This window comes from Camellia sinensis, chromosome 6 (assembly GCF_055761805.1).
Source record: "Camellia sinensis isolate YWXY chromosome 6, ASM5576180v1, whole genome shotgun sequence".
NCBI lineage: Eukaryota > Viridiplantae > Streptophyta > Magnoliopsida > Ericales > Theaceae > Camellia > Camellia sinensis.
In genome coordinates, this window is record NC_138966.1 from 146,242,349 (window position 1) to 146,267,832 (window position 25,484).

Here is a 25,484-nt window from a genome sequence, read left to right on the forward strand (position 1 = left end):
TCTTAAGAGGTATTAACACAAGATCTCATAAGTAAACGGAAAAAGGCATAAACAATATATACATATTAAAGCTTTGAGAATTATGATGAACTATTGATATCATATAAGTCTTTCCTTTAGGAAAAACTTAGGTATATCTATTGTCCACTCGTCAAGAATCACTTATGTAGGGCTAAAGTAATTTATGCAATTTTTCAGCTAGTCATGTTACCTTTACGTATTCAATTCTAATCTGTCAAATTAGATAAGTTACATTATCCTACCCAGTTCATAATTATTTGAAAGTGACTCTCCTTTGTGCTAGTCTCAATCTCCTAATTATAACTGCAATTGAGAATATTATTGACCTTAATGTTACCCTTTTAACAATTCTTTTATGTAGTTTTATATTCATAAGTTTTACAAATCTAAGCCACTTTGGCAGCTACTAAATTAGTAAACCCTATGAATACGAAACTAACCAACAATATTCTCTATTCATTAATTTGAGTTATTTAATTATCATTAATTCAATCACTATTATGATTTCTAGAATTTCTTTTATGTGATTGCAATTACCAATATAATAATAATAATAACAACTCTGGACGAACATGAATATTTATATATCAAATTATGTAATATAACAATCATAAATATCTTATATAATGGTCAATAAGAATTACACCTGATATGAATTAACCATTCCAATATTTAATATTCACTGTCATAAAATTATATCATAATATCAAATTTAAATCATGAAAATATATAAATATCAACAATAATAGACAATAAGTGTATATAATCAGATGAGGTAAAATTATAATTCTTTAATAGACCGAATGATTCAACAAATTATAAAATTGCTTTTAATCTATGTACTTTATCATAACGGTAAGCAATACACGCAATTTAATATCATATTATGATGATTATAAAAACTGTTATCACTAAAATTGATAATAAATCAAAACATGCATATGAATAGCACATAGAATTACATAAAATCCTGCACCTAATATATCATAAAACAAAGTGAGTGGGTTGTGCTGTTATTTAGGTTAGGACCTAACAGATCATGTTGTCTTGTGAGTGAGGGAGTCTATGATGTGCACGCTTAGTGGAGTGCACATCACATGCCGATAGAGTTCAAACCTTATAAACAAAAGTATGTTTTTATGAATAATTATAGTTATAATATAATAACAATATTCATAAATATATTATTATTCCAAAGTGTATTGATTCACAAACTAAAGCTCTGATACCACATGTAAGATTTAATAATACATGTAACCATAATAATAATGCGGAATTAAACTTAACAGGATCTTGAATTCAATACAACTCAAGAATAAAATGAACATACCTTTGTCAGCCATTGAATTGGAGAAGTTGAGAAAATACCCCTAATAGTTGAACCTTTAATTCTTGGCTCGCCTTTTTCTCTCTGTCTCTCTTAATTAGGATGACTATAAAACTTAGAGTGATGGAATACTTATCAAAAAAGGGGAGTCACCCATCCTTATATAGAGGAGAGAAGAGGGCCAAATAAACTCTATCAGAAGAATTCCTAATCCATCAAGGTTTCCTTCTTATCTTAGAAGACTGATTATATTAAAATTCTATTTACTGAACTTGATCTCAAATATTGACTTTATCTAATTGTGGAGTCCAAATAAAACGTGTAAAAATATGTAGGCTATTGGGTCACACTAGAAAATAAATCCAACAATAAAGACTACTAACTGCTTGTTTAATCATTTTCTTTACAATGGCCTAGCAACCACCAAATTCCTACCTTCAAAAAAGTTCATAAAAAGGTACATAATAAAATATCTTCTTTAAAGATTAAGAAAATCATCAAGGAGTCTCAAAGCCTCATTTGCAGTTGTCTTTGTGTGTCTTTTGTCTTTTGAGAAGGCAAGGGGGGAGAGGATACCAAAATCGAGCTATACAACATTGGAAGATCAGAAACAAGCAAGCCATAACCACAATTTATTCTAGTACAGTGCAGGCTAGACAAGAATTGATCTCAAGCACAATGCAAAACTGAATCATAGTAAGAAATAAAGGCTCTGCTTGGTTGTGAACTGAAATCAATTTTCAACACGTGGGCTCGCGCATGACGTTTGGATACGATGTTCAAAAATTGATTCCGCGTGTTAATTCAAATTACATTTTGAAAATCTGTTGGGTAGCAAGTATCTCCCTCTCAACGTTTCTGCCTTCTTCATCGTCTCCCAACTTTCACGTGAACCTCATCTACACCCGTCCTTCAGATTCATCACGGGTGGCTTCTCTGTATCAAACATCCGTACTTCAGATTCATCACGGGTGAGTTTCAGAGTTTCAGAAGTCAGACTCATTTTATAAATAATGAATCCACCCAACCCGCTCTGTACTGATATCATATTTCACAAATCAACTGAGTTACGATTTGTGCGTTACAGACGATTCTTATTACGGGCAACCAAACAACGACGACTGCGAGGTGAAATTACAGACAAAATCATTTACATATTTTGTTATAGGGAAATTATTTGAGAAATTCATCCTAATTTAATTTTTTTTTTCAGGTCAAATTTATCAAATTTATTGTCGAATCCGACGAGCAAACAGTGGCACGTTCAATCAGTATACACATTCTATCACCGACGATAATTATTCAACTTTCACTAATCTGGTAAATAAGTCCTTCATCCTTCATCTGTTATCTGAAAATGATTTCAGACGAGTCGATCCTTCCTCTTGAACTGTTTCAACTTTTTATTCTTCAAGAATAGTTAGTAAATCATTCATCTGTTATGTATAAATGATTTCGGAGAAGTTGAAATCAGTTCGTAAATGGTTTATTAGAATTTGTAGAGTCGTATTTTCCATTTCAGATCGGTTGTTATTTGAAATTATGAGCTGTTTGAACTTTTCTTCGATCAAAGCTGAAGCGGCAGTGCCTGGGACACCCGGCCGGTCGTCCCCCGGGTCATTCGGCCGGTCGACTGGCCGGTCAACCACCCGGTCTTCCCACCTCTCTTCCGGTTTTGTCTTCCGGTTTCCATTCCTGAATGGTTTGAACCACCGGTCCTCCCTGAACTGTTTGAACCCACCGGCTTTTTTACTATTTTCTTTCCTTAATTTCAATTAACAACCAATACTGATTTGTTTTGAATTCAAATCAATATAACACAATGTTAAACACATTGTTAAACATTGAATGTCAAATGAATTTTTTTTGTAAAACATTGTTAATTGAATGTTAACATTGTGTTTTTTTTAATTTAGAATTTTTTTTTTACATTGTTAACAACCAATACTAATTTTTGTTTTTTAACACATTGTTAATTAAAAAAAAAATTACTGATTTCTTTCCTACTATTTAAACACAATGTTAACTGAATTTTGAGGCTTTGAGAGCAAAGACACCCCTAGCGCTGGCACACACGGTTAAAACCCAGGAGAGCTACTGTTACATTACCATTTAGACATACATATGTCTATATTTATTTATTTATGTGGTAAATAAGATTTATAGAAAATATAGTAAAGTTTTTAATTTTTATAGCATTTAATTTTTTATTAATAATTTATCATTCATATGAATATGAATTAAAAAAAATAATAATGTTATCTTTTTTACATTAAAATATTTTTTATTTTGATCTTATTAAAAGATAAGTCAATATACTTATGTTAAAATTAATTATATTTTTTCATAATTTTTCAACAGATTAGAATATTTATGTATGTATTTTAATTTTTTATTATTTCGAGTCATATTTTAATTTATAGAAATAAATAAATAAAATATTCATACCATACTTTTTTTTTGATTGAGTTCATACCATACTTTACTCTCCTTTTCTTTCTATTGGTTGAAATTACATTTTGTAGAATAAAAAAAAAAGGTTTAGCGAATTTTTTTTTGTGCAAAACTTTTTTTGATAAAACAAAAAAATGTTTTTTCCATGACTAGTTGCAAGGGGTCGTTTGGGACACAGGAAAAAAAAGTTGGTTTTGGGTTTATAAAAGTCAATTTTTTTTTTTATTTGTGGTTATATTTCTGTTATCTGAATGTTTTTTTTTGGTGATTATATTTCTGCTATTTAAATTCAATTAATCTGCTATGTACTTTTTTCCTTGAAATAAAATCATCTGTTCTTTTTCCTTTATCTGTGTTCTCCTTCAAATCATTTTGCATTGTTATTGTTGTATATCCATCGCAGTGTACTTTAAAATACTCTGTTCTGCTTGTATATTCATCCCAAACTAGTTTAAATATAATTTGTATATTTATAGATGGCTGGAAATAATTCCGATGACAATGAGAACACCAAAATGTGGACGCCTAGAATTGAAACGAAATTAATAAATATGTTGAGAGATGAGGTTAGAAACAATCAAACAATGGGCCGTACTACTTCATGGACAATTAGGCATTGGAATCATTATGCAAATCAGTTGCACAACATATATGGATTTCGGTATACAGGTGTTAAGGTGCGCCAAAAATATCAGCGATTGAAAGTTGATTACCAGACATTTAAGCGATTCCAGGCACAAACTGGTCTGGGATAGGATCCTATTATAGGCATTGTTGTTGCACCCGATGAATTTTGGGATAAGGTTTTCCATTAATCTGTACTATTTTCTAATTTTATTTTAAACATTTCATGATATATACAATGCTTAATTCTTGTTTTGTACTTGCTGTAGGCTAGCAGAAATGTGAAGAAGTTTAGGACAAAAGGGTTTGAATATTTTCAAGAAATGGCAGAAATTGCTAAAAATTGTTGTGCTACAGGGGCCCTGTCTTGTGCATCCACACAAGAACCCCTTGACTCAGAAGAAGAAGACGACATGTTAAATAAATTTTGGAACGCTGATGCTGGTGGGAGTAACGCTGGTGGGAGTAATGCTGCTGAGGCCATTCTTGTTGACTTATTCGGGGATGAGTATATGGATCTAGCAAAGGGCAAAAGTCACAAGAGGGGCCCTGCAACTAGCCAGATTGATAGTGGTCGTTCCAAAAAGTCACGGTCAAGTGGGTTTGATGATGTGTGCGCAGCTTTCACATCCTATGTACAAGCCAAAACTGGATATTCACGTGCACGAGAAAATGAGATTGAGGCTGTAAGTGCAGGTGGTGATGATTATTCCCTTGATGCATGCCAAGATGCATTGCTTGAGCTTGGGGACATACCACCGTTGCAGTACGTTAGGGCACTGACACTGTTCAAGGATAAGGAATGGAGAAAGTTTTTCATGCACACTCTTACCCATTTGTGCCTAGCCATGATCCTCGCTTTGCAGTGAACTGAGATGTTCTGTTTTGCTTGTGTTAGCAAATCTTCTTGGCTGAATTGTTTGATCATTTCATTATTCCTGATTTGGTTTTTATTCTTATTTTTTTCATTCCATCATATCCTCTTTCCTTTTCTATGTTCGTATGTTTTTTTTTTTTTTTTTGAACTTTTAAGTGTTTTCTATTATATTAAAACTATGGAAGTTATTATAATATGACCATGTGTTAAATAAATTTTGTTATCCTCTGAATTTTACTGTTTCACCAATAACGGTAACTATTACTGCATGAATAACATATTTTATAATTATGCTTTTACTGTGATGTAGACAAAGGCATATGTCATCCGACAGAGAAAACAATACAATGGAGCTCTCATCAGAGGAGAATGAGGTTGTTGATGATTTTATGGATTTCTTGATGATTGCTTTAATGCATGACCATATCAACGCGTCAAGTAGTCGCCGACCGCAGCGAACGTGTCCATTCAGAGGTGATGATTACATTTTCGGCCTATTAAAATGGCCATCCAGAAACAATGATGAACGTTATGCGAATGGATGCACAAACATTCATTTATTGAAAGACACTTTACTCCATAATGGCTTTATCGATACTGAACATATGCATATAAGTGTGGAGGAATCGCTTGGAATTTTTTTATACACTTTTGCACAAAATGATCGCCATCTAATAATGGCAGATAGATTTCAACACTCCACGGAAACAATTTGTCGGCACATAAAAATTGTTATGCGGGCATTGTGCAAGCTTTCATCACCGGTTATCAAACCACGTAACCTAGTGGACATACCGGGAAAAATTTTAAATGACAGGCGGTTTTTTCCCTGGTTCAAGGTACGAACAATGTGACTGTCCTATAAATTTGTTCATATCAATAAGGGTTAATAAATATTATTATTTTTTAATTATGAAAGTAAAATCAATCAGTTTGTTTCGCTTTTAATATCAAAGTCTGATATCTGTCAATTAGGATTGTGTCGGTGCTATCGATGGCACATTGGTGGATGCATGGGTCCCTACTTCAAGACAAAATACATTCCGCGGTCGGAAAGCAACGGTATCGCAAAATGTACTCGCAGCTTGCGACTTTGATATGTTGTTCACATTTATTAATTCGATATGTTGTTCACAACATGGGTTAACGTCCCAATCGAACGTTAGGGATGCAATTGCTACCGCTATGTGGCAAAATCATGTTCACCATGGGCATTGAAGATAATGGTTTTCTTAGTACATGTGTACTTAAATATGTTGTTCATGCAATGTGTAATATGCAAATTTATGTGTAGTCTACCAAAGACAATTAAATATGTTGTCATTAATATGCCATGTGTTTCTTAGTAACTTTCAGAAATAAATATGTTGTCATTAAATTAAATGTGGTGGTGGGTGGTTGGTAGTGGGTGGTGGTGGCAGATGGGTGGTGGGTGGTGATGGGTAGTGGTGGCAGGTGGGTGGTGGGTGGTGATGGGTGGTGGATGGTGGGTGGTGGGTGGTGGGTAGTGGTGGCAGATAGGTGGTGGGTGGTGATGGGTAGTGGTGGCAGGTAGGTGGTGGGTGGTGATGTGTGGTGGGTGGTGATGTGTGGTGGATGGTGGTGGGTGGTGGGTGGTGCTGGTAGGTGGGTGGTGATGGGTGGCGCTGGCAGGTGGGTGGTTGGTGGTGGTGGTGATAAGTTCACCATTTAACAGTGTAACAAATAACAAATAATAAGAATAATAATAATAATAAATAAAATAACATAAAATAATTATTATATTTTACTTTTTTGTATCACCCGATTTTATAGCAAAAGGTTATATTCACTTTTTTGTACAGAAGGTTATATGAATTTTTTTTTTCCTTTTCATTAAAATTTTTTTTGGTGATTATTAAATGTCATTTTTTTTTGGGTACACGTTTATTATTAAATTGTAACTTGTTGTATTTCATTTCAGAACATTAATTTCATTTTTTCTATTAATTGATGCACACAAATTATTTAATAATTGTGTAATTTTTATTTTTTTATTGAAATGAAGGTTTTTGTAGACATGTATGACGTACTATTTATTAACATTATAACTGTGTAATTAAATGCTTCCAAAAAAGACCCCTCGTTCTTATTCATTACGTGAATAGAAAAGTTTATAACAAAATAACAAAAGTAAAACAATCACAACAAAACTCACCAAATAAATAAGCAAAACAAAAATTACCAAAAAAAAATATAACCACCGTATGATTTTTAAACAAGTTAAGCATCCTTGTCAGGTGGTGTTAGAGGTGGAGGAAAATGCTGATGGTACAGCTGAGTGACTCGATGGTCAATCAGAACAATGCGGTTCCTTGTCAGTTCAGTACGTCTCTCGGAGTCTACACGGAACTCACCAAATTGATGAATTAGTGAGTTCTGAGCGGTGGCAATTTCATCGAATCAAGTACCAAATTGATCAAACCGAGTACCCAGTGTATTCAACTGATTAGCCATTTGTTGTTCCCATTGTAGGCGCTGATTGTACCGTTCTTGTTCTAAGGCTAAATAATTAGTCCAGTAACGGGGTTGTTCATTTGGTGGCATGACATTGTCATTGGGTTCTTCCTCATCAAGTATTGGTTCATTTTGAAGATTAAGAGAGCCCATCAACGTGTCAGAACCACCAACTCGGGTCAGTGTATACTCTGAAATTGGTGAAGTGATTCTGATCCAGACTTCACCTTCGAGGTTCACATCATGGGAATTGAAAATTGTGGTTAACAAAACTCCAAAAGGTAGGGACCGGCCACTTAGAGTATCCAATTTTGCAACCATCATTTCTTTTAGTAATATAAAGCATAAATCTAATTTTTGTCCAATTTCAAAACAATATAACAAGTAAACTTGAAAACATGAAACAGTATTATAATGTCCTTTTTTGGGGGTGACATTTTCAACTATCCATCGATGGAGAATACGAAGGTGAGGTTTTAAATGGCTGACTTTTAAATTAGTGCCTCTAAATCGGTTGTCACAAATTGTGGTATAAATCTGAGTGACATCATCAACAATTTTTTGTAAGGCAGACTCATTTTGAAAATAACATTGTAAATCTCCTGTTTCGACTCCAATAATTTGTGCAAAACGATGGAGAGAGAGTGTGATTGTTTTCCCCTTAACATAAGAGGTAAGACTCCACGGTTCATTTTGTTGGTCACCCGCTGTCAAGTGAACATAAAATAATCGTAGAAGACGGGGATATATCTTATTTGGTAAATTATTTAATGGTAACCATCCCATTGTATCTAATTTTCCAAGTAAGAGTGAATCATATTGAGAAGGTAATTTTACGTTTCTCCCTATAACAATTGGTCAAGAAATGAAATGTTGATAGGCTTGTTCATGATGATATGTTGCAAAATCGTTAGTTGGATAGCCATCATCTTGTTGCTGTGGTGGTGGTACAAGGTTTGACGATTCACCAAGTTCGGGTTTGGTTCGTTTTGTTCTTGGCATGATGACTGTAAAAGTGAAAGAAAAATGTATATTAAAACATATGAGAGGTAAGAAAAATGTATGAAAAATATATCAAACATTAGTATCTTTTTGTGCATACAAACTTATTTTTATGTAAAAAATAAATATAAAAAAACTTGGTGACAAAATTTAATTAGGCAGATGCCAAGCAAACAGATTTGTATATAAAAAAAAAATTCATAGGGAATGATATTTGTCATTGGGGTTTGATTCATACAGTTTATTAGAACTTAGAAACTGATAATCAGAAAAATAAATGATAGTGTGAAAAAATTATAACAGATATCAAAAAATATAACAGATGAAAATGGAACAGAATGGTGACTGGGCCGGGATGACCGGGTGGATGTCCCACGGGATGACCGGCCGGTAGATCGGCGGGATGACCGGCCGGTCGTCCTCCCCTTCCCCTCCCTCACTCCCTCTGAAGCTAATGTCTGAAGCAAATATGAAGATGAACTGGCATCAAAACTAACCTGTAAATTATGGAAGTGGAGAAGGAGGACCTAATCAGATGGTGGATGTCTTCTATTTGTCAAATTTTTGTTCTGTGATGTAATTGGAGAAGGTGTTTCCGAGATGGTGAAGTTGGTGCGGTAAACGGAATGAGATTCAGATTTAATACGAAGGGTGAGGTTCAGAAGGTTCTTGTAATTTTTTTTTTTTTTTACTTTTTATTTGTTAAATATAATATTATTACTTTTTGAAAGGTATCACATGCGTGTACTGAGCTGCATCCTCTGCTTTTTCTTTACCTTACTGTTGAACACAGCTATTATATAATAGGGAGTAGGTACTAAGTAAGTGAAATTACAATCTCACCCTTTGTATTTTGTTTTATATAATCACTTGTCATTTAAGTCCAAAGGGGCATAATGGTCATTTGGTATGTCAATTCCCACAATTATATGAGCTCAATGGGTACAATAATAGATTGGATTTCTGTTACACATCTGTACTAAATTGCAAAAAATGTAATAAATGGAAAATAAATTGATAATGTTTTGTAAGATTTATATTATGATTTGTATTTTAAATTATTAAAGTTAGTATATTTATTCCTTCTTTATTAATATGTATTTTCAAAAGTTGTTGGCTTTAACAAAATTTTAGAAAAAAAATTTAAAACGTATTTCATAAATGAATTGATAGAAAAATTAATTGGCAGAAAAAAATTGACATCGGTTTATTTTAAAATGAAAAAATTATTTCGAAATAACAATTATTCAAAAAAATTACTAAAAAAAAATAATTGACAAAAAAAATCAATTTTTAATTTCAGTATTTTAAAAATAGTTTGGTTATTATTGTTGATAAAAAAATCTGGATATAGATATCGATATATGAGTTGTGTGTTTGATGATAAATTATTGGTTGAATTAAGTTTTGAAAATTACTTTCAAAACACATCACCAAACAAATTTTTACCTTTCACATGTCACATCAAACTTCCAAAACTTAATTCAAAATACATCTTTAAAACACAATTCAAAACTCTATTTAAAAATCATAACCAAACAAATTTTCTACACTCAAATCATAATTCTACAACCCATAAACTCAAAATAAAACTCATACTCTCAAATCACATTTACAAAACACAACCAAACGCAGGCAAAGTTTTCTCAAACAATGGACAGAGAACAGACAATATAAAAAAAAAAAAAAAAAAAAATCTGCAAACTTCTATCGTTAAACAAGCAAAATGCCAAATAGCAGCTCAATTTTTTTTTTTTTTGTGGTCTTCCTCAAGTTTGAAGACATTTCAACACAATAACCTATAAGAGATATGACCACTAATGGACAGTCTCTCTATGACTTTACCACTGATATAGGTTAAGGAAACGTGCTTCCAATTGCACACCTGCTCAATGTTGTACCCAGGGTTTGGATCATTACACAGAGTTAGAACCCTCGCAAACCGGTCCAAGCAATTCCCAACGGCAATATCTACAGTCTCACCAAAAATCCGATACTGCCCCTCGCTATATGCAATCATCTGTGTGTTACCACCACTTACATATAGCACAACAGGGTCATCTGCTCCAGTGACAACCCTTCTTGTGTCAATATGAGCAACACAATGCTTTACCGCAACAATGAGTTTCTTCTAAAGCTATGAAAGAACCCGAACAACAACAGCAGCAACCTGTAATGGTGCACCCATGCCTGGTCCTCTAGTGTAACAAAGACAATTGATGTCATTTGGGGTTATCTGCAGAGTCTTGAGGGCAGATTTGATAAGTGGCCCGTAGGATGTGTTGGAGATGATGTTGGGCAGTTTCTTGGGGAAGGAATCCCTGCCCTGGCGGGGTAACATAGGTGTGTGTGTCTTGGGTTTGATAAAACTGAGCCATCAAGGGTCACAACCCCAACACCAATCTTGTTGGTTGACCCCTCAAACCCTAGATAGAGCTATCATCTTCTTCATCTTTAAGAATAATATTAATATGCCTGACTCAAATCCAACATCTTCAAATTAGATTGATAATGTCAACTGAAATTATATATTCCTATCATCTGGGAAGACAACAGGAATACATGATTATCCTGAACTTGTCTCCAAGAGACGATTCCAATCTAACTTCTTCAATTAGATTAAGAATTATTTATTTTCTTTTCCTCTTCTAATTAAAGACTGTTGTTCATCTACTTCCATACATGGTAAACTGCAACTGCTAAAGAAAATTTATCCGCCACTTTTTATTTATTTATTTATCTAATTTGTGAACAAGCTAATTTTAAAAGGAAATTGATTTGTAAAACATAATTTTTATAAATGAAGCCCATCCAGAATCACGTGGCAATGGCATTTTTTTAATTATGAGCCACAGGTGCTTTGGCTTGAAATGGAAAAAAAGAAAAAAAGAAAAAAAAGAAAAGAAGAAAAGTCCCATTCTAAACAAAAATATTTAACCAAAAACAGCAAATTAAATATTAAAAGAGAATTTAGGGGTGAAATCAATTCAGTCCAAGTGCCACTTCATTCCCACCTGATGGAAGGTTTTGGTTTTCATTATTCCCATCTAATTTATTGATTTGGTCTGGTTGTGTTTTTTCAATAGACAATGAAAACTATTGCTACAATACAACCTTACCAAAAAACAAAACAAATATCAACGGTTGTATCAAAACAAAACATGAACAACATTTAGAAACAATCCTATCTAAAAAAAAATTAAAAAATCTAGAAACAATGACGCACAGATTTTTGCTTAATATATGCTCATGTGGACAAGTCTGCTCATGGACAAGTCTGAGAAAATTTTAGGGAAAATTTTGGGCTTAGGGTTTCAAATAATTAAGGCTTTTCTAATTTTTTTTTATTGTCTGAAAATTGATTTTTTTATTTTTAGTGATTTTTTCAATATTTTAAGTAATTTTTTTTTTACTTTTTATATATGCCTACCTAAAAAATAAAATAAATAAAATATTTGTGATAAAATATTTTAAAAATCAATAAATACATGAAAATATACTAAATTTATATATATATATATATATTTTTGGTATTTAGTGAATTTTTTAAAGATTTTGTTTCACAATATTATATTTTTTAAGTATATTTGTATTAGGTGTAGTAAAAAATTTGTTTAAAATATTAAAAATATTTACTAAAAACAAAAAATATAAAAAATAAAAGAACAATTTTCAGAAAATCAATCAACACCAAACAAGGTGGTTTTTCAAGAAATTAGAGTTTAAAAAATTACGGGTTTCTTTCAGGTAGCAAAAGAGAGGCATGAAAGAGAGAGGGGGCAATGCGATGTGATGACTGACGCATGCATGGCTAAGATTAGCTCCCGATAATATGCATCGGCAGCTGGGATTGACAGAGTTATTAAACTGATTTAGTTTAGTCCCTTTCGATTTGAATTTTATAAAACTAAAAAACGAACCCAAAAAAGCAAGGTTATATTTTTTACATGTTTTTGAAAAAATAAATATTAAATATATTTTAAAATTTTAAAAATTATTCTCTTTAAAAAAAAAAATTAAAAATGATGACATTGTAGGCAAACAATTGGCTCTTATACTATTAATCATGTCTTTTTGCACCTTCCTCTGATAAGTTGTCAAGTTCAATCAGATGGATGGTTGTCTCCGGGCAATCCGATGATCAAGCAAAAACTGATTTCTTAGGATAAAAAGGGTTAGTACATTTATTTTCATTCTTACAACTTTATGTTGAGACTTGGGAGTGTTGGTTTCTACTCCATGTGAGGAGTTGTGACCATGTGAAGGAAGCCTTAGAAGTCAAGAATGGGGGCTGCAAATTTGGGCTAGAGATTAGCCAAGCTATCCTATTATAGGGTGGTTGTGTTGGTAGTTGCCATCAATGTTGTCAGTGGCTTGTCGACAGGTTGTTAGTAGACAAGATTCCATTTGTGTATAAATGGGGAGAGTTGGAATGCAACAAAATGTGAGGAACCAAGAGAGCAAAATGAGAGAGTGAAAGATATTAGCCCTTCTGTGTGGGAGAGGGTGCTCCCTTTGTGTAAGAGGGGGAGTTGTGTGTGAGTTGAGTGAGGATGAGTGTTCCTCATCCTCTATTGTAATCTCTTTATAATCTCTTCATATATAGCGAAATTTGATTACTCTTCCGTGGATGTAGGCATTGGACCGAACCACGTTAAATTTTGTGTTTTCTTTTGTGTGTATAGGTTGTTTGTGCTTGCAAGTGATTTTTGGACATTTTGGGCGGGATCCCCGATCTCATCAGGGAGAGCTTAAGACTAAACATATGTACTATTCTCAAGTTAAGGAAAATAAATTGGGCTCGAAAATCAGCCCATTGGGACGCAACACCTATGATTCTTAACATTGTGACTTATGTTGGTCTTCCCCTTGAAATCACTAATTTATCTATAGGTCCTCAATTGTTTTAAGACAAAGGCCAATTCCTGCAAAAATAGAGGCTAGATCCATATGAGAACAACAAATATATAACACCAACTTTGTATAGTAGTTTGCATGGGTTCTAAATCTCTACAATCTCTTTTTACTTTCCATTTTAGGTTGATTATGTGATCTTCCATCTAACATTCCTTCCTTTCAATTGAAGTATTTCTTTCCTATTTTTGTCGAAGTCAAAGTTCTGGTTAAAGATGTAGAAAAGATGCATATTTAGTCCATCAAACTCTATCACTTGTGGACCAAAAACCACATGAATCCTTTACATCATGACATGGACAAGAATTGGACAGAAAACATACTAAATAAGAGGATAACATATCAATTTATCTTAAATTGAAAAAGGAAAAAAGAAAACAAAAAAAAAAAGGGAAAAGGAAAGGATAAAGCTAAACTCTACACACAATAATTAGTTACTGAAAATTTTACCTTCAAACAAACAATAGTCAAAAGAATAAAAAAATAATGTGCAATTAATACACATTAATGTGTGTTTGAGAGGGAAAAGATTGGGTACATGTCAAATCTTTGGCATAGTGCACAAAGTAGTTGCCCGAGACTTAAACCCATATCCTCAAGGTTATTAGGCCAAGATTTTACTATTGAACTAAATATTAAAAACTTTATGTGGGGCAAACATTTCAATTTAGTTACAAATGGTGTCTATTTAGCAATGAAACAACCAAAGGATGATTGTGGTCCCTCACAAATTTTCTGACAACCCACCTTCTAGGTTTCTTCTTTTTCACTAAAATCATTGTCGTACAACCTTCTCGTCGTCTGTCTCACTTTTGAAGTGTAACTCTCTCTAATTTTTTATTATTAGGACTTGCTCGACATCCAAGCCCACGTGAAATAATTGACCCATCACACTCTGACTTTGGGAAGATAAAATACGAGTTTCAAATCTTGCATGAGTGGCATATTCATCATAGAATGTTCTTGTAGCTTCTTTCGACTCAAATAGCATCCCCTCTTATGGTTCTTGATTTCTATCAGATTCACATGAACGTAGTTCCCCTCCAATAGAAGTTTCTATTCTCCCAACACCATTGTCCATTTGGGTCTGCCCATCCAATGACACTCAACGTCAATAGTTATGAAATCTTTACCAAAAAAGGAAATGAAAAATGAAAACTATTGTACATAATGTAATTTTTTATAATTGATATGATTTTTGTAAATCAAGATTAATAGAAGAGTGGCTCCTAATTTCAGATAAATATAACTGGGATACAACAACATCAATGAAAAGATAACTGTAAATAACATTAAATTATACCAGAGTTCCTGTGTCAACCACTAGCCAGTTAATTTTGTGCAAAGCACCAAACAATTTCTCATAAGCATCTAAACAAGTAGCAAAGACATGCAAAAACTGACCGAAAATGGGAAAATTTCCATGATGAAAAATCATAAAATGTAGAAACAATGCAATCATCTAGCACAATAGTAAAATATATTACTAAGCATTTGGCTTTGGCGTAAACATGAGTTTGTTTATATAACTCAACATTATCAGTAGCAACAAGATGGAATTTTGAATGTAATGTGGATTACTCACTGTACAAAGTAAGTAATAGAATTCATATAACAAATCTGAAGTTCATATATTTATACAAATCAATTAAAATTAGGTCACCAAGACCAATGTTTACCTTAGTTTAATCCTATGTTACATGAACTCGAGCATCCGTGTCGTTTGTGGGTATGTACCTAGAGGTCGGACTCATCAAACCATAAATTCAAGGGTACATAGACTTGGCAAAAAAATGTAATATTTTTATATTTTTAATCAAATAAGTGAAATAAAATAGTGTTATATGTAACTTAAAGTATCAAAAAGACATTTATAATGATTATACAGCAAATAATATGTACATATATACAAATAGTGTTAAATACAATTATATAAGAAGTGTCCAATGAAATGCATCCGACACATATATCTCATACCCGTGTCCGAGTGTCGGGTCTTCGACACAGGTATTTGATTTATTTTGAAGAGTCCGTTGTAACATAGGTTTAATCTCATTTACTGAACATATTCAATCAACATAAAGAAATGGTTAGTGAGTGTTCTCCAAATTCTTTAATCAAATTTGTCACTGCTTTGGAATTGTTGAATTTTATCCCAAAAAGCACAACCAAAAGAATGATGAAATAAACAAATTTGAGTTGCCCATGTAACCCATCATGAAAATACAAAAAATTAAAAATTAAAAGCATTTTAGTTAATTGATTTGCTCCCAAAAAATTAAATATCAACGAAATTAAGCCAAAAGATTGTGTAAGGCTCAGTGACAGTAAAATTGTTTGTTAGCACCTTTGTATCTGTTGCTTCTCCTTAAAAATACTCTCAGGGGTGCTTCATAAGTATATGATTCAATTCTCAAATTTTCTTAGCAACCAAACTAGATCTAAAACTATTACAGACCAAGAACAAAGCAATTTAGCACTGCCTGAAAGAAATGCACAGTTAATTTCCCATGCCCAAAGCCCTGAATTGACAAAAAAAAAAAAAAAAAAAAGTAGAACAAAATTTCTGAAAATTTAAACCAAATGCAGATCAAACAGCTCGAATTGGTTGAATTTTAGAGTTCCAATCACAGAAATGTCGTGTTGATCTTCAAAAACAAATTGCATTCGTATAACACATCATATATATATATATATATACATGTAGAGAGAGAAAGAGAGTTACTGAAATTGAAGCTCTGAGTGGGTTTCGAGGGTTGATTTGGAGTTGAATTGTCGGAGTGAAGCTTTGAATTTGAGTGCTGAGATGTGAGATGAGATGGATATTTGATTTGCAAAGTCTTCACGGTTTTCATTCGAAAGAGGGGACGACTTGGAAGTGTGGAACTACACATGCCTCCGTCGTACGGCGAAATAAACAGACTACTCACCGAGAATAGGAGCGAGAAGAGAAGTTATTTGTGGGTACGAATTCCTGTTGGGTAAGTGGAATAGGAGCGAGAAGAGAAGTTATTCGTGGGTTACGAATTCATGTTGGGTGAGTGTGGAATAGGAGCGACGAGGCGGGATGGTGAATTGTGATTGACGTAGAACGTGACGTTTTAAAATTAAGGGTAAATTATAAATATAAGATATATTTAAATGATAAATTATTTTTTTGTGATTTTAGAAATTATATTATGATCTCTAAAATATTTAATTTAATAACAAATAGATCATTTTATTAATAAATTATCAAGTTAATTAATAATTTTTAATAATGTTAAAATTTTATTTCAATTAGTAATTCAGATAATTTTATTATTGTATAGGTGAATAGTTAGAAATTTTATTTTTTTAATTAATTCTGTTAAATAAAAAATTCTGACAGGGAGATATTTGTAATTTTTCAAACCACAAGGGACAAGTTGTATTTTAAGCAAACTTCAAGTGGTGAATTCATAATTTATCCTAAAATTAATTGATATTTTTTTTATATAATTTTATAATTATTTATTCAGAATTTATTGAAAAATCAATAGTTTAAATTTAGGAATAATTTGTCTCCATTTAAAATTTTAATTGATTAGACAGTTGAAATATCTCACCAGTAAGAGTTATTAAACGGAATACGTTTATTAGTAAAAAAATTTAATTGAGCCATATTTTCATAGACTTTAATCAATAAGAATTTTCAATTTAATGATTCTTATTGATAAAAAATTTTCATTTAATAATTTTTATCGATAAGAAATCTCAATTAGTTGATCTAATTAACTGGAAAAAACCTAAATCCTTAAATTTATTTTAGTCAGGAATTTCACCAATATAATCTCTAATACATATAACTCATTTAGGTAAATTCTAGACCCTAATTTTTTTGAAAATTAAATGCCGAAGCCCTCTAGGTTATAGGGACACGTGTTGCCTTTTCATAAGTTAAAACCTTATTCTCAAGTGTATGTCTGTGCCTGTAAATAATGTTGGGATTAAAATACAGATATAATTTATATATATCATGTTGAAATTTATGAAATCTGTGTCATTTTTTTTGATAAAGATGCTAAAAAAATATAAAGAAATATTATTCTTCTAAAATAACTTATAACAATTTTACTTGTACCACACGCTGTACAAAACTCAAATAAATAACAACTCCTCCTAGCCTTAATATAAATTAAGAAACAAGCATATAAGTTTTATAATGTTCACCAATATTGCAAATCAAAATATAAGAGCAAGTAAAAAAAATTATATACACTAAACAAAATACAAAAATCAAAGCTATTGTATACTTGTTAACGTTCTATAATAAAAAAGGAAAAAATTACTAAACACCACATAAAACACACCAACAAATGCTCTGCAATCTCAACAAAATTGAAAATTAAATATCAAACAATGTATACCATCATGTACTCTACAATTCCAAACTTAGAGGATTCCCAAGTAACTCAAAATTTACCAACGTATATTGTCTTAAGAAAGGCATTTATTTTGTTACTAAGATTAATCTATGTTCACCCAAAAAAAAAAAAAAAAAAAAAAAAAGGAGAGAAATTTATCTATGTTTATCTTCCCAAAATGTGTAATGGCCAAGCCAACATTTTCTTATGGCGGGAAAAGAAATCTAGTGTAAAGTGCATGAGTCATTCAAATAAGCCATTATATTAGGTTTCTCATAGGTCATACCAATCCATTCTATTTCATTCCACTACTTTAAATTTACCAAAACTACTCACAGAAAAGCTACAAAGACTACTACAACACCTTTTACTAAGCTGCATAAGAAAAGAAAGATTAAGAAAAATAATCTAGTGGAGAAAGCAAATGAAAGCAAAAAAGTTTGAGCAATACTATTTTTTATCACGGTTTACTGCTCATTAGTCCCATTTTGCTTTCATCTTTTATGCAAATGGAAAAGGAGCTTTGTTTAAGACATAACTACAAAATGGGGGGAAGGAGAAATTTTTTATAAACCCAATAATCACCGAAGACCCAATAAGTAACATACAAAAAAATTTAACTTTTATCAAAATTATATGAGTAATGAAATAGATGTAATAAAGAAAAATTGTGTGTGTGGGTTTATACATTTGATTATATCAAGAACCTAGAAATTGATGACTGCTAGCAAAAAACACAGTACAATACGAAAACAGCATAAAGTAACAAACTAAATCTTGGGAGAAAACTAACGATTAGAGGGAGAAAGGAAATGATATATTTATCAAAGCTTTAATGAAAAATATTATTAAAGAAATCAAAAAATTGAATACCTTTCATTATAGAAACTAATGAAATGTGTCAAAAATTGATGAACTGTAGCAAGAGGAAATCAGATATTAGAAATTGCATTATAAAAACATAGCAATCGTGTCACGCCCCAAGCTCCGTGACAACGCCGCACACTCATTTAAGTGAGCATACAAGGCTAAGAGTCCAACACATAACCAACAATGTAAAATACTCCAATTAAATCCTTAATTATCATAATGCTAAAATCCATAAAAGTTGATTATTCTTATCATATGAAATTATTCACCAATTTCACTAATAAAATCCATTAACAAAACAATAATCCAAGTACTTAAATCATAGTCCTACTCTTGGCACTCCCACATGTAAAAATCCCGCGCAGCTCTACTCTTCATATTCTGAAAAAAAATAAGGGTAAGCTAAATAGCCCAGTAAATAACCAACCATCACTGCTAGCTTGATTAAGTATACAAATAAATAAATAAATAAATCGATAACCAATAAATATAATTTTTACTACAGTTCAATAAATGAACAATTATTTGTAAGATGGTTTCATAGCTAAAAATAAACAATGTACAATACATTTTAAATTAAAAACCAACAAGATAACTCAAAGTAATTCGTTGTTCAAATCGATGGTTCGATATTTAGATGGTTCAATGATTTGATTCACAAAACCCAAGTCTTGGTGACTACGGTCACTTAGCCCGTGACAAGGCCCAGAACCATATATAGGCCGGTGGTAAAGCCCCAAAAGAAACTAGTTTCTATGCCAATAAATAACCCCCATTGGCTAGGGTCCAAATCATAGTCAGACTAGAGTGATGTTCAAAATTCAAACAATACACAACTTTTAAATAAAACATTCGATATTTTCAGAATAAACGTTTAGTACAATTTTCAGAATAGTTTCACCAAATATTTAAATAATTTTCATAATAATATTCGATATTGTTTTATACTTGACCCATATTTTATTTTAAGAGAACATGAAGGCTATAAATAAATATTTATGATTTTAAACGATTCGATAGGAATAAAAATGAACCAACAGTGGTAGAGGGTTACTTACCTCAAACAGCTAAAATAATATTTCCCAAGCTAATCTCAAATTACCAAGATCCACCTCAATCTCACAAACCTAATAAAATATTACACCGCATAAACAATTATTATGTGCACCCATCTATCTCTTCTTGTAACAACAAGAAAATAAATTAACCCAATTGCCTATTAAGAACTCCCACAATTTAGCATCAAAACAAAGTCATCACGGTTTCGGAAATTCTCAACCCATATTATTCTATTGTTGTTTATATACACGTAAAAATTTGTAATTGCTTGTAATCAATCTTGTATCCCACAAACACACCACCATTAAACCTAACCTATCACATATTAATCTCAAAATATGAACCACCCAAACGGAATACAAAATACACTCTAAAATTGAGCAAAATCGAGAACCCCGACATAGACTACATCAATATAATTATTTAATCATATATGCCCATAAAATCATCTATTGATATATTAACACTAAGATCATAGCTAGGAATATAATAAAATAAATCTTACCCAAGTGATGAATAAAGCAAAACCACCACTCTTATGAATCCTCCATCTTCCTTTTAGTTTTGGTTTCTTTTCTTTAATTTTTTTTTCAAACCCTTGTTGCCTTGCCTTTCCACAACATCACGCCTCCCCTTGTTTGTTTGTGTTGTTTTTTTGTTTTCTTCTCCAAGACTAAAAGCCATGGCATCTCATACTTAACCTAATATTCTTTTCTTTTTCCAAAATTACAAAATTACCCACCTATGTTATAGAAATAATAATGCCATCTCATAATTAATTCCTTGATATTACTAAGTGACCCATATAAATTAATTTAATTACCAATCTATCCAAAAATAATAATATACAAAACTTGGGTTTTACATCCTTCCCTCCTTAAAAAGAAATTTCGTCCTTGAAATTTGACATATCTGAAGTCTCAAAAAGTTGTGGATACTTTCGTTTCATTTCATCCTCGAGTTCCCAAGTTGCTTCTCTTTCTGAGTGATTACTCCATTGAACCTTAACATAGTGGATGACTCGACGCCTCAAAACCTGTTCCTTCCTATCAACAATTCGTATAGGGTGTTCCTCATATGTCAAATCCCCCTTAAACTGCAACGGTGTATGATCAATCACATGACTAGGATCCAGTATATACTTCCTTAACATTGAGACATGAAAGACATTATGACCTCCAGCTAATGAAGGTGGTAGAGCAAGTCTGTAAGCTACCTCTCCAATTCGATCTAAAACCTCAAATGGTCCAACAAATTTAGAACTCAGTTTACCACGAACACCAAACCTCATTACTCCTTTCATAGGAGACACCTTAAGGAACACATGGTCTCCAACCCCAAACACCAAATCGCGTCTCCTGTTATCTGCATAACTTTTCTGTCTACTCTGTGCAGTGCGAAGTCGCTCTCTAATAAGATTGATCTTGTCCACTGTTTATTGCACAATCTTAGGCCCTAACAACTTCCTTTCGCCCACATCATCCCAACAAATAGGTGATCTACACTTCCGTCCATATAAAGCCTCATATGGTGCCATCTGAATGCTTGTATGATAACTGTTATTATAAGAGAATTCCACTAAGGCCAAATGCTCATCCCAAGAACCTCCAAGATCAATAACACAAGCCCTCAACATGTTTTCCAGGGTTTGAATAGTTCTCTCTGACTGTCCATCAATCTGAGGATGAAAGGCAGTGCTAAAATTCAACTTAGTACCCAAAGCTGCATGCAAACTACTCCAAAACATAGATACAAATCTGCTATCTCTGTCCGACACTATGGTCATCGGAATACCATGCAACCTCACAATCTCTTTGATATACAGTTTTGCAAACCTCTCTAAGGAGAACCCCACCTTAAAAGCTAGAAAAGTGAGCGGATTTGGTCAATCGATCAACGATAACCCAAATAGCATTGTTACCACCTTGGGTCCTAGGCAACCCTGCCACAAAATCCATGGTAATATGTTCCCACTTCCACTCGGGAATAGGAAGAGGTTGTAACTTACCTGCGGGTCTCTGATGTTCAACTTTCACTTGTTGACATACCAAACATTGAGCAACATACTGAGCAATTTCCCTCTTCATATTATTCCACCAAAAGTTCCTCTTCAAGTCTTTATACATTTTAGTGCTCCTGGATGTACCGTATACCCTGAACTGTGAGCTTCTCTCAGGATTTCTCTCTTGAGATCTAAATCATTAGGCACACACAACCTCTCTCCAAATCTCAAGGTTCCATCTTTATGCATACAAAATTCCATCTGTAGCCCTATTTCCATTTCAGCCTTAAGTTTTTGCAACTGAGGATCTCTTCCCTGAGCATCTTTAATTCTATCAATCAATGTGGGTTGAACTCTAAGGTTTGCCAACTGCCCTCCATGGCTATGCCATCTAATCTCAATATTCAACCTCTGCAAGTCCTCAAAGATATTCTTTTGGTCAGTGATCAAGGTAGCCAAATTACTTAGGGTCTTTCTACTTAAGGCATCCGCCACTGCATTGGCTTTTCTTGGATGATAATTGATAGTCAAATCATAGTCCTTTAATAGCTCCAACCATCGCCTTTGCCTCATATTCAATTCTTTTTGAGTGAAAATATACTTCAAACTTTTATAATCAGTGAATATCTCACATTTCACCCCATACAGGTAGTGCCTCCAGATTTTTAATGCAAACACCACAGCAGCCAACTCTAAATCATGCATAGGATAATTCTGCTCGTATGGCTTCAACTGCCTAGACGCATATGCCACTACCTTATCATTCTGCATCAGGACACAACCCAAGCCCATCTTTGATGCATCACTATAAATGGTAAAACCTTCATCTCCAGACGGAACTATAAGTACTGGAGCACACACCAATCGACTCTTTAGATCTTAGAAACTCTTCTCACAATCATCCGACCACTCAAATTTAACCCCTTTTTGTGTTAAACGAGTCAAAAGCATAGAAATTCGGGAAAATCCCTCAACAAACCTTCTATAATATCCTGCTAAACCCAAGAAGCTACGAATTTCAGTGACACTAGTAGGCCGATTTCACTCCACCACCGCCTCCACTTTCTTGGGGTCAACAGACCCCCCATCTTTAGATATCACATGACCCAAAAATGATACACTCTCCAACCAAAATTCACACTTCTTTAATTCAGCAAATAACTTCTTCTCCCTTAATATCTGCAACACTCTTCTCAGATGTTCTTCGTGCTGCTCTTTACTCTTCGAGTACACAAGAATGTCATCAATAAAAACTACCACAAACTGATCTAAGAAGGGTTTAAATACTCTGTTCATTAAATTCATAAAAGCTGCAGGCGCATTGGTCAACCCAAACGGCATCACTAAAAATTCATAATGCCCATATCTAGTTCGAAAGGCTGTCTTAGGTATATCTTCCGCCTTAACCTTCAACTGGTGATAGCCAGAACGAAGGTCAATCTTAGAAAAGACTTGTGCTCCTTGCAACTGATCAAATAGGTCATCTATCCTAGGCAAAGGATATTTATTTCGGATTATCACCTTGTTCAACTCTCGATAATCAATGCAAAGGCGAAAACTACCATCCTTCTTTTTCACAAATAAAACGAGCGCACCCCAAGAAGAAACACTAGGCCTAATAAAGCCCTTATCTAGTAACTCTTGTAACTGTTCCTTCAACTCTTTCAACTCTGCTGGGGCCATCCGATACGGAGCCTTGGAGATAGGACCCGTACCGGGTATCAATTCGATGGCAAACTCAATCTCTCTATCTAGTGGTAACCCCGGTAACTCTTCAGGAAAAACATCGTGAAATTCCTTCACAACTAGAATATCCTCTAACTTCAATTCAGTCTCACAGGTATCTCTCACAGAAGCTAAATATCCCTCGCAACCATTCCTTAACAACCGTCTAGCTTGCAAAGCTGAGATTACCAGAACTAATTCCATTTGGATCTGGTTGAAGAGCATTGTTGTCACGACTCGCTTCCTGTACCCAAGGGTTAAGCATCGTGATAGCCAGTAACTGAGGTTACCTCCGGCCAATTCTTAAACAAATTAATAAACGTGAGCGGAAGTAATATTCAAGTGAGGGTACCAATATAATCATCAGAGCTTCTATTTTTGTTACAAAATGTATTGACCAAAAGACTGATATTTACATAGAAAAATATCATAAAGTGTTGTGTGTGTCTATTCCGCAGCCCCGCATCTAAGACTTTCCAAAAGCTATTTCTGAATTACACTGTTTCTTGAAAATTGGTAAACAACTATAAGCACATGACAGAGTAAGAAATATTATACCAAGAGTATAAGGGACATAAAATAACCATGGATAGTTATGTAACTAAAATATTTAAGATAACTTAGTCTGAACAAATAATCATTGAAGTAGCAAAATTGAGATTATGTAAATAAATAACCATAACCACGGTACCGAACAGAACAGAACAGAAGTCACAGGAGTGACAATCAGAACAGAGGTACGGATTATAGAGGTGGCTCCTACAATAGTGTAGCACTTATTTCCGCACAGCACTTTGCTTCACACCAGAAATCAGAGGGTCAATGGATTCATAACAATATAGAGGTACGGATTCAAGAGGTGACTCGTACGGATTATAGAGATGGCTCCCACAATAGTGTAGTACTTATCTCCGCACAGCACTTTGCTCCGCACAGAACAGAGGTTAATAGACCTATGACAAAAGCGGGCCACAAAGTAACAAAACAGAAACCAATGGTTATTTAAGTCCCCCAAGGTGTGGAACTCCCGTGGTGGTACTTACAAAGCATAATTGTTTATAAGGTTATAGTCAAATAATCATTAAAAGTCAAATAATCATTAAAAGTTAAACAAACATATCCATGGGTTTCACTTTAAGCAAATAGGATTCAGAAATTAATCCATGCAACTGAAATATTTCTAGAACATAACTTGAATTAATATAACTTATAAAATATAACTTATATAAAATAAATTATGGTAAGTCAAAACATACGTAAAATATATTATGGTAACTCGAGGTATAATATAACTCACCTTAACTTTAATACCTTAATATTTCTTTCTACTACCAAAGACCTTTTCGACTTCCATTATTTTCTTTCCCCCTTCTCTTTCCTCTATTTTCCTTTATTTCTTCTTTTTATTTTCTTTTTCTTTTACACCCAGTGATCACTTCCTCCTTATTTATAGGGAGGTGAAAGCCTTTGAATCCAACGTGGCAGTTCAAATCCCTCTCAGATTTGATCACAGATTCGTTCTTATCTTAATAAATATTTAAGATAATTACACTTTGACCCATTTTTTAAAATAACTATATAAATAAATTAATTTCTAATTAAATTACATTCTATCGTATACCAACAGAAAATTAATTATTTATTTTACTACCACACCCATTATTATTATTATTATTATTATTATTATTATTATTATTATTATTATTATTATTTATTTATTTACTCTTACTTTTATATTTATTTATTTAC

The 25,484-nt window shown here is 32.9% G+C and overlaps 1 protein-coding gene and 1 long non-coding RNA gene across 2 annotated transcripts; both read right to left on the minus strand.

The window, feature by feature from the left end:
• Positions 1-14,119: 14,119 nt before the first annotated feature.
• Positions 14,120-16,761, minus strand: LOC145792948 (uncharacterized). Its single transcript, XR_014333275.1, has 2 exons — positions 16,420-16,761; positions 14,120-14,781 (listed from the first exon to the last, which is right to left on the minus strand). It is a non-coding gene; the product is annotated as an uncharacterized LOC145792948 (long non-coding RNA).
• A 4,124-nt stretch (positions 16,762-20,885) lies between these two features.
• Positions 20,886-23,960, minus strand: LOC145793671 (uncharacterized). The gene is made up of 5 exons (XM_082876533.1): positions 23,606-23,960; positions 22,657-22,858; positions 22,155-22,518; positions 21,614-21,686; positions 20,886-21,439 (listed from the first exon to the last, which is right to left on the minus strand). The coding sequence occupies exons 1-5, from the start codon at positions 23,958-23,960 to the stop codon at positions 20,886-20,888; spliced, it is 1,548 nt and encodes a 515-aa protein (XP_082732659.1).
• Positions 23,961-25,484: the final 1,524 nt, after the last annotated feature.

Coding starts and splice junctions, on each gene's coding strand:
- LOC145793671 (XM_082876533.1), bottom strand. CDS start 23,960: ATGCTCTTCAACCAGATCCAAATGGAATTAGTTCTGGTAATCTCAGCT. Junction 22,859..23,605: donor GCCTAGTGTTTCTTCTTGGG/GTGCGCTCGTTT, acceptor TGTGTGCTCCAG/TACTTATAGTTCCGTCTGGA. Junction 22,519..22,656: donor AAAATCTGGAGGCACTACCT/GTATGGGGTGAA, acceptor TTATCATCCAAG/AAAAGCCAATGCAGTGGCGG.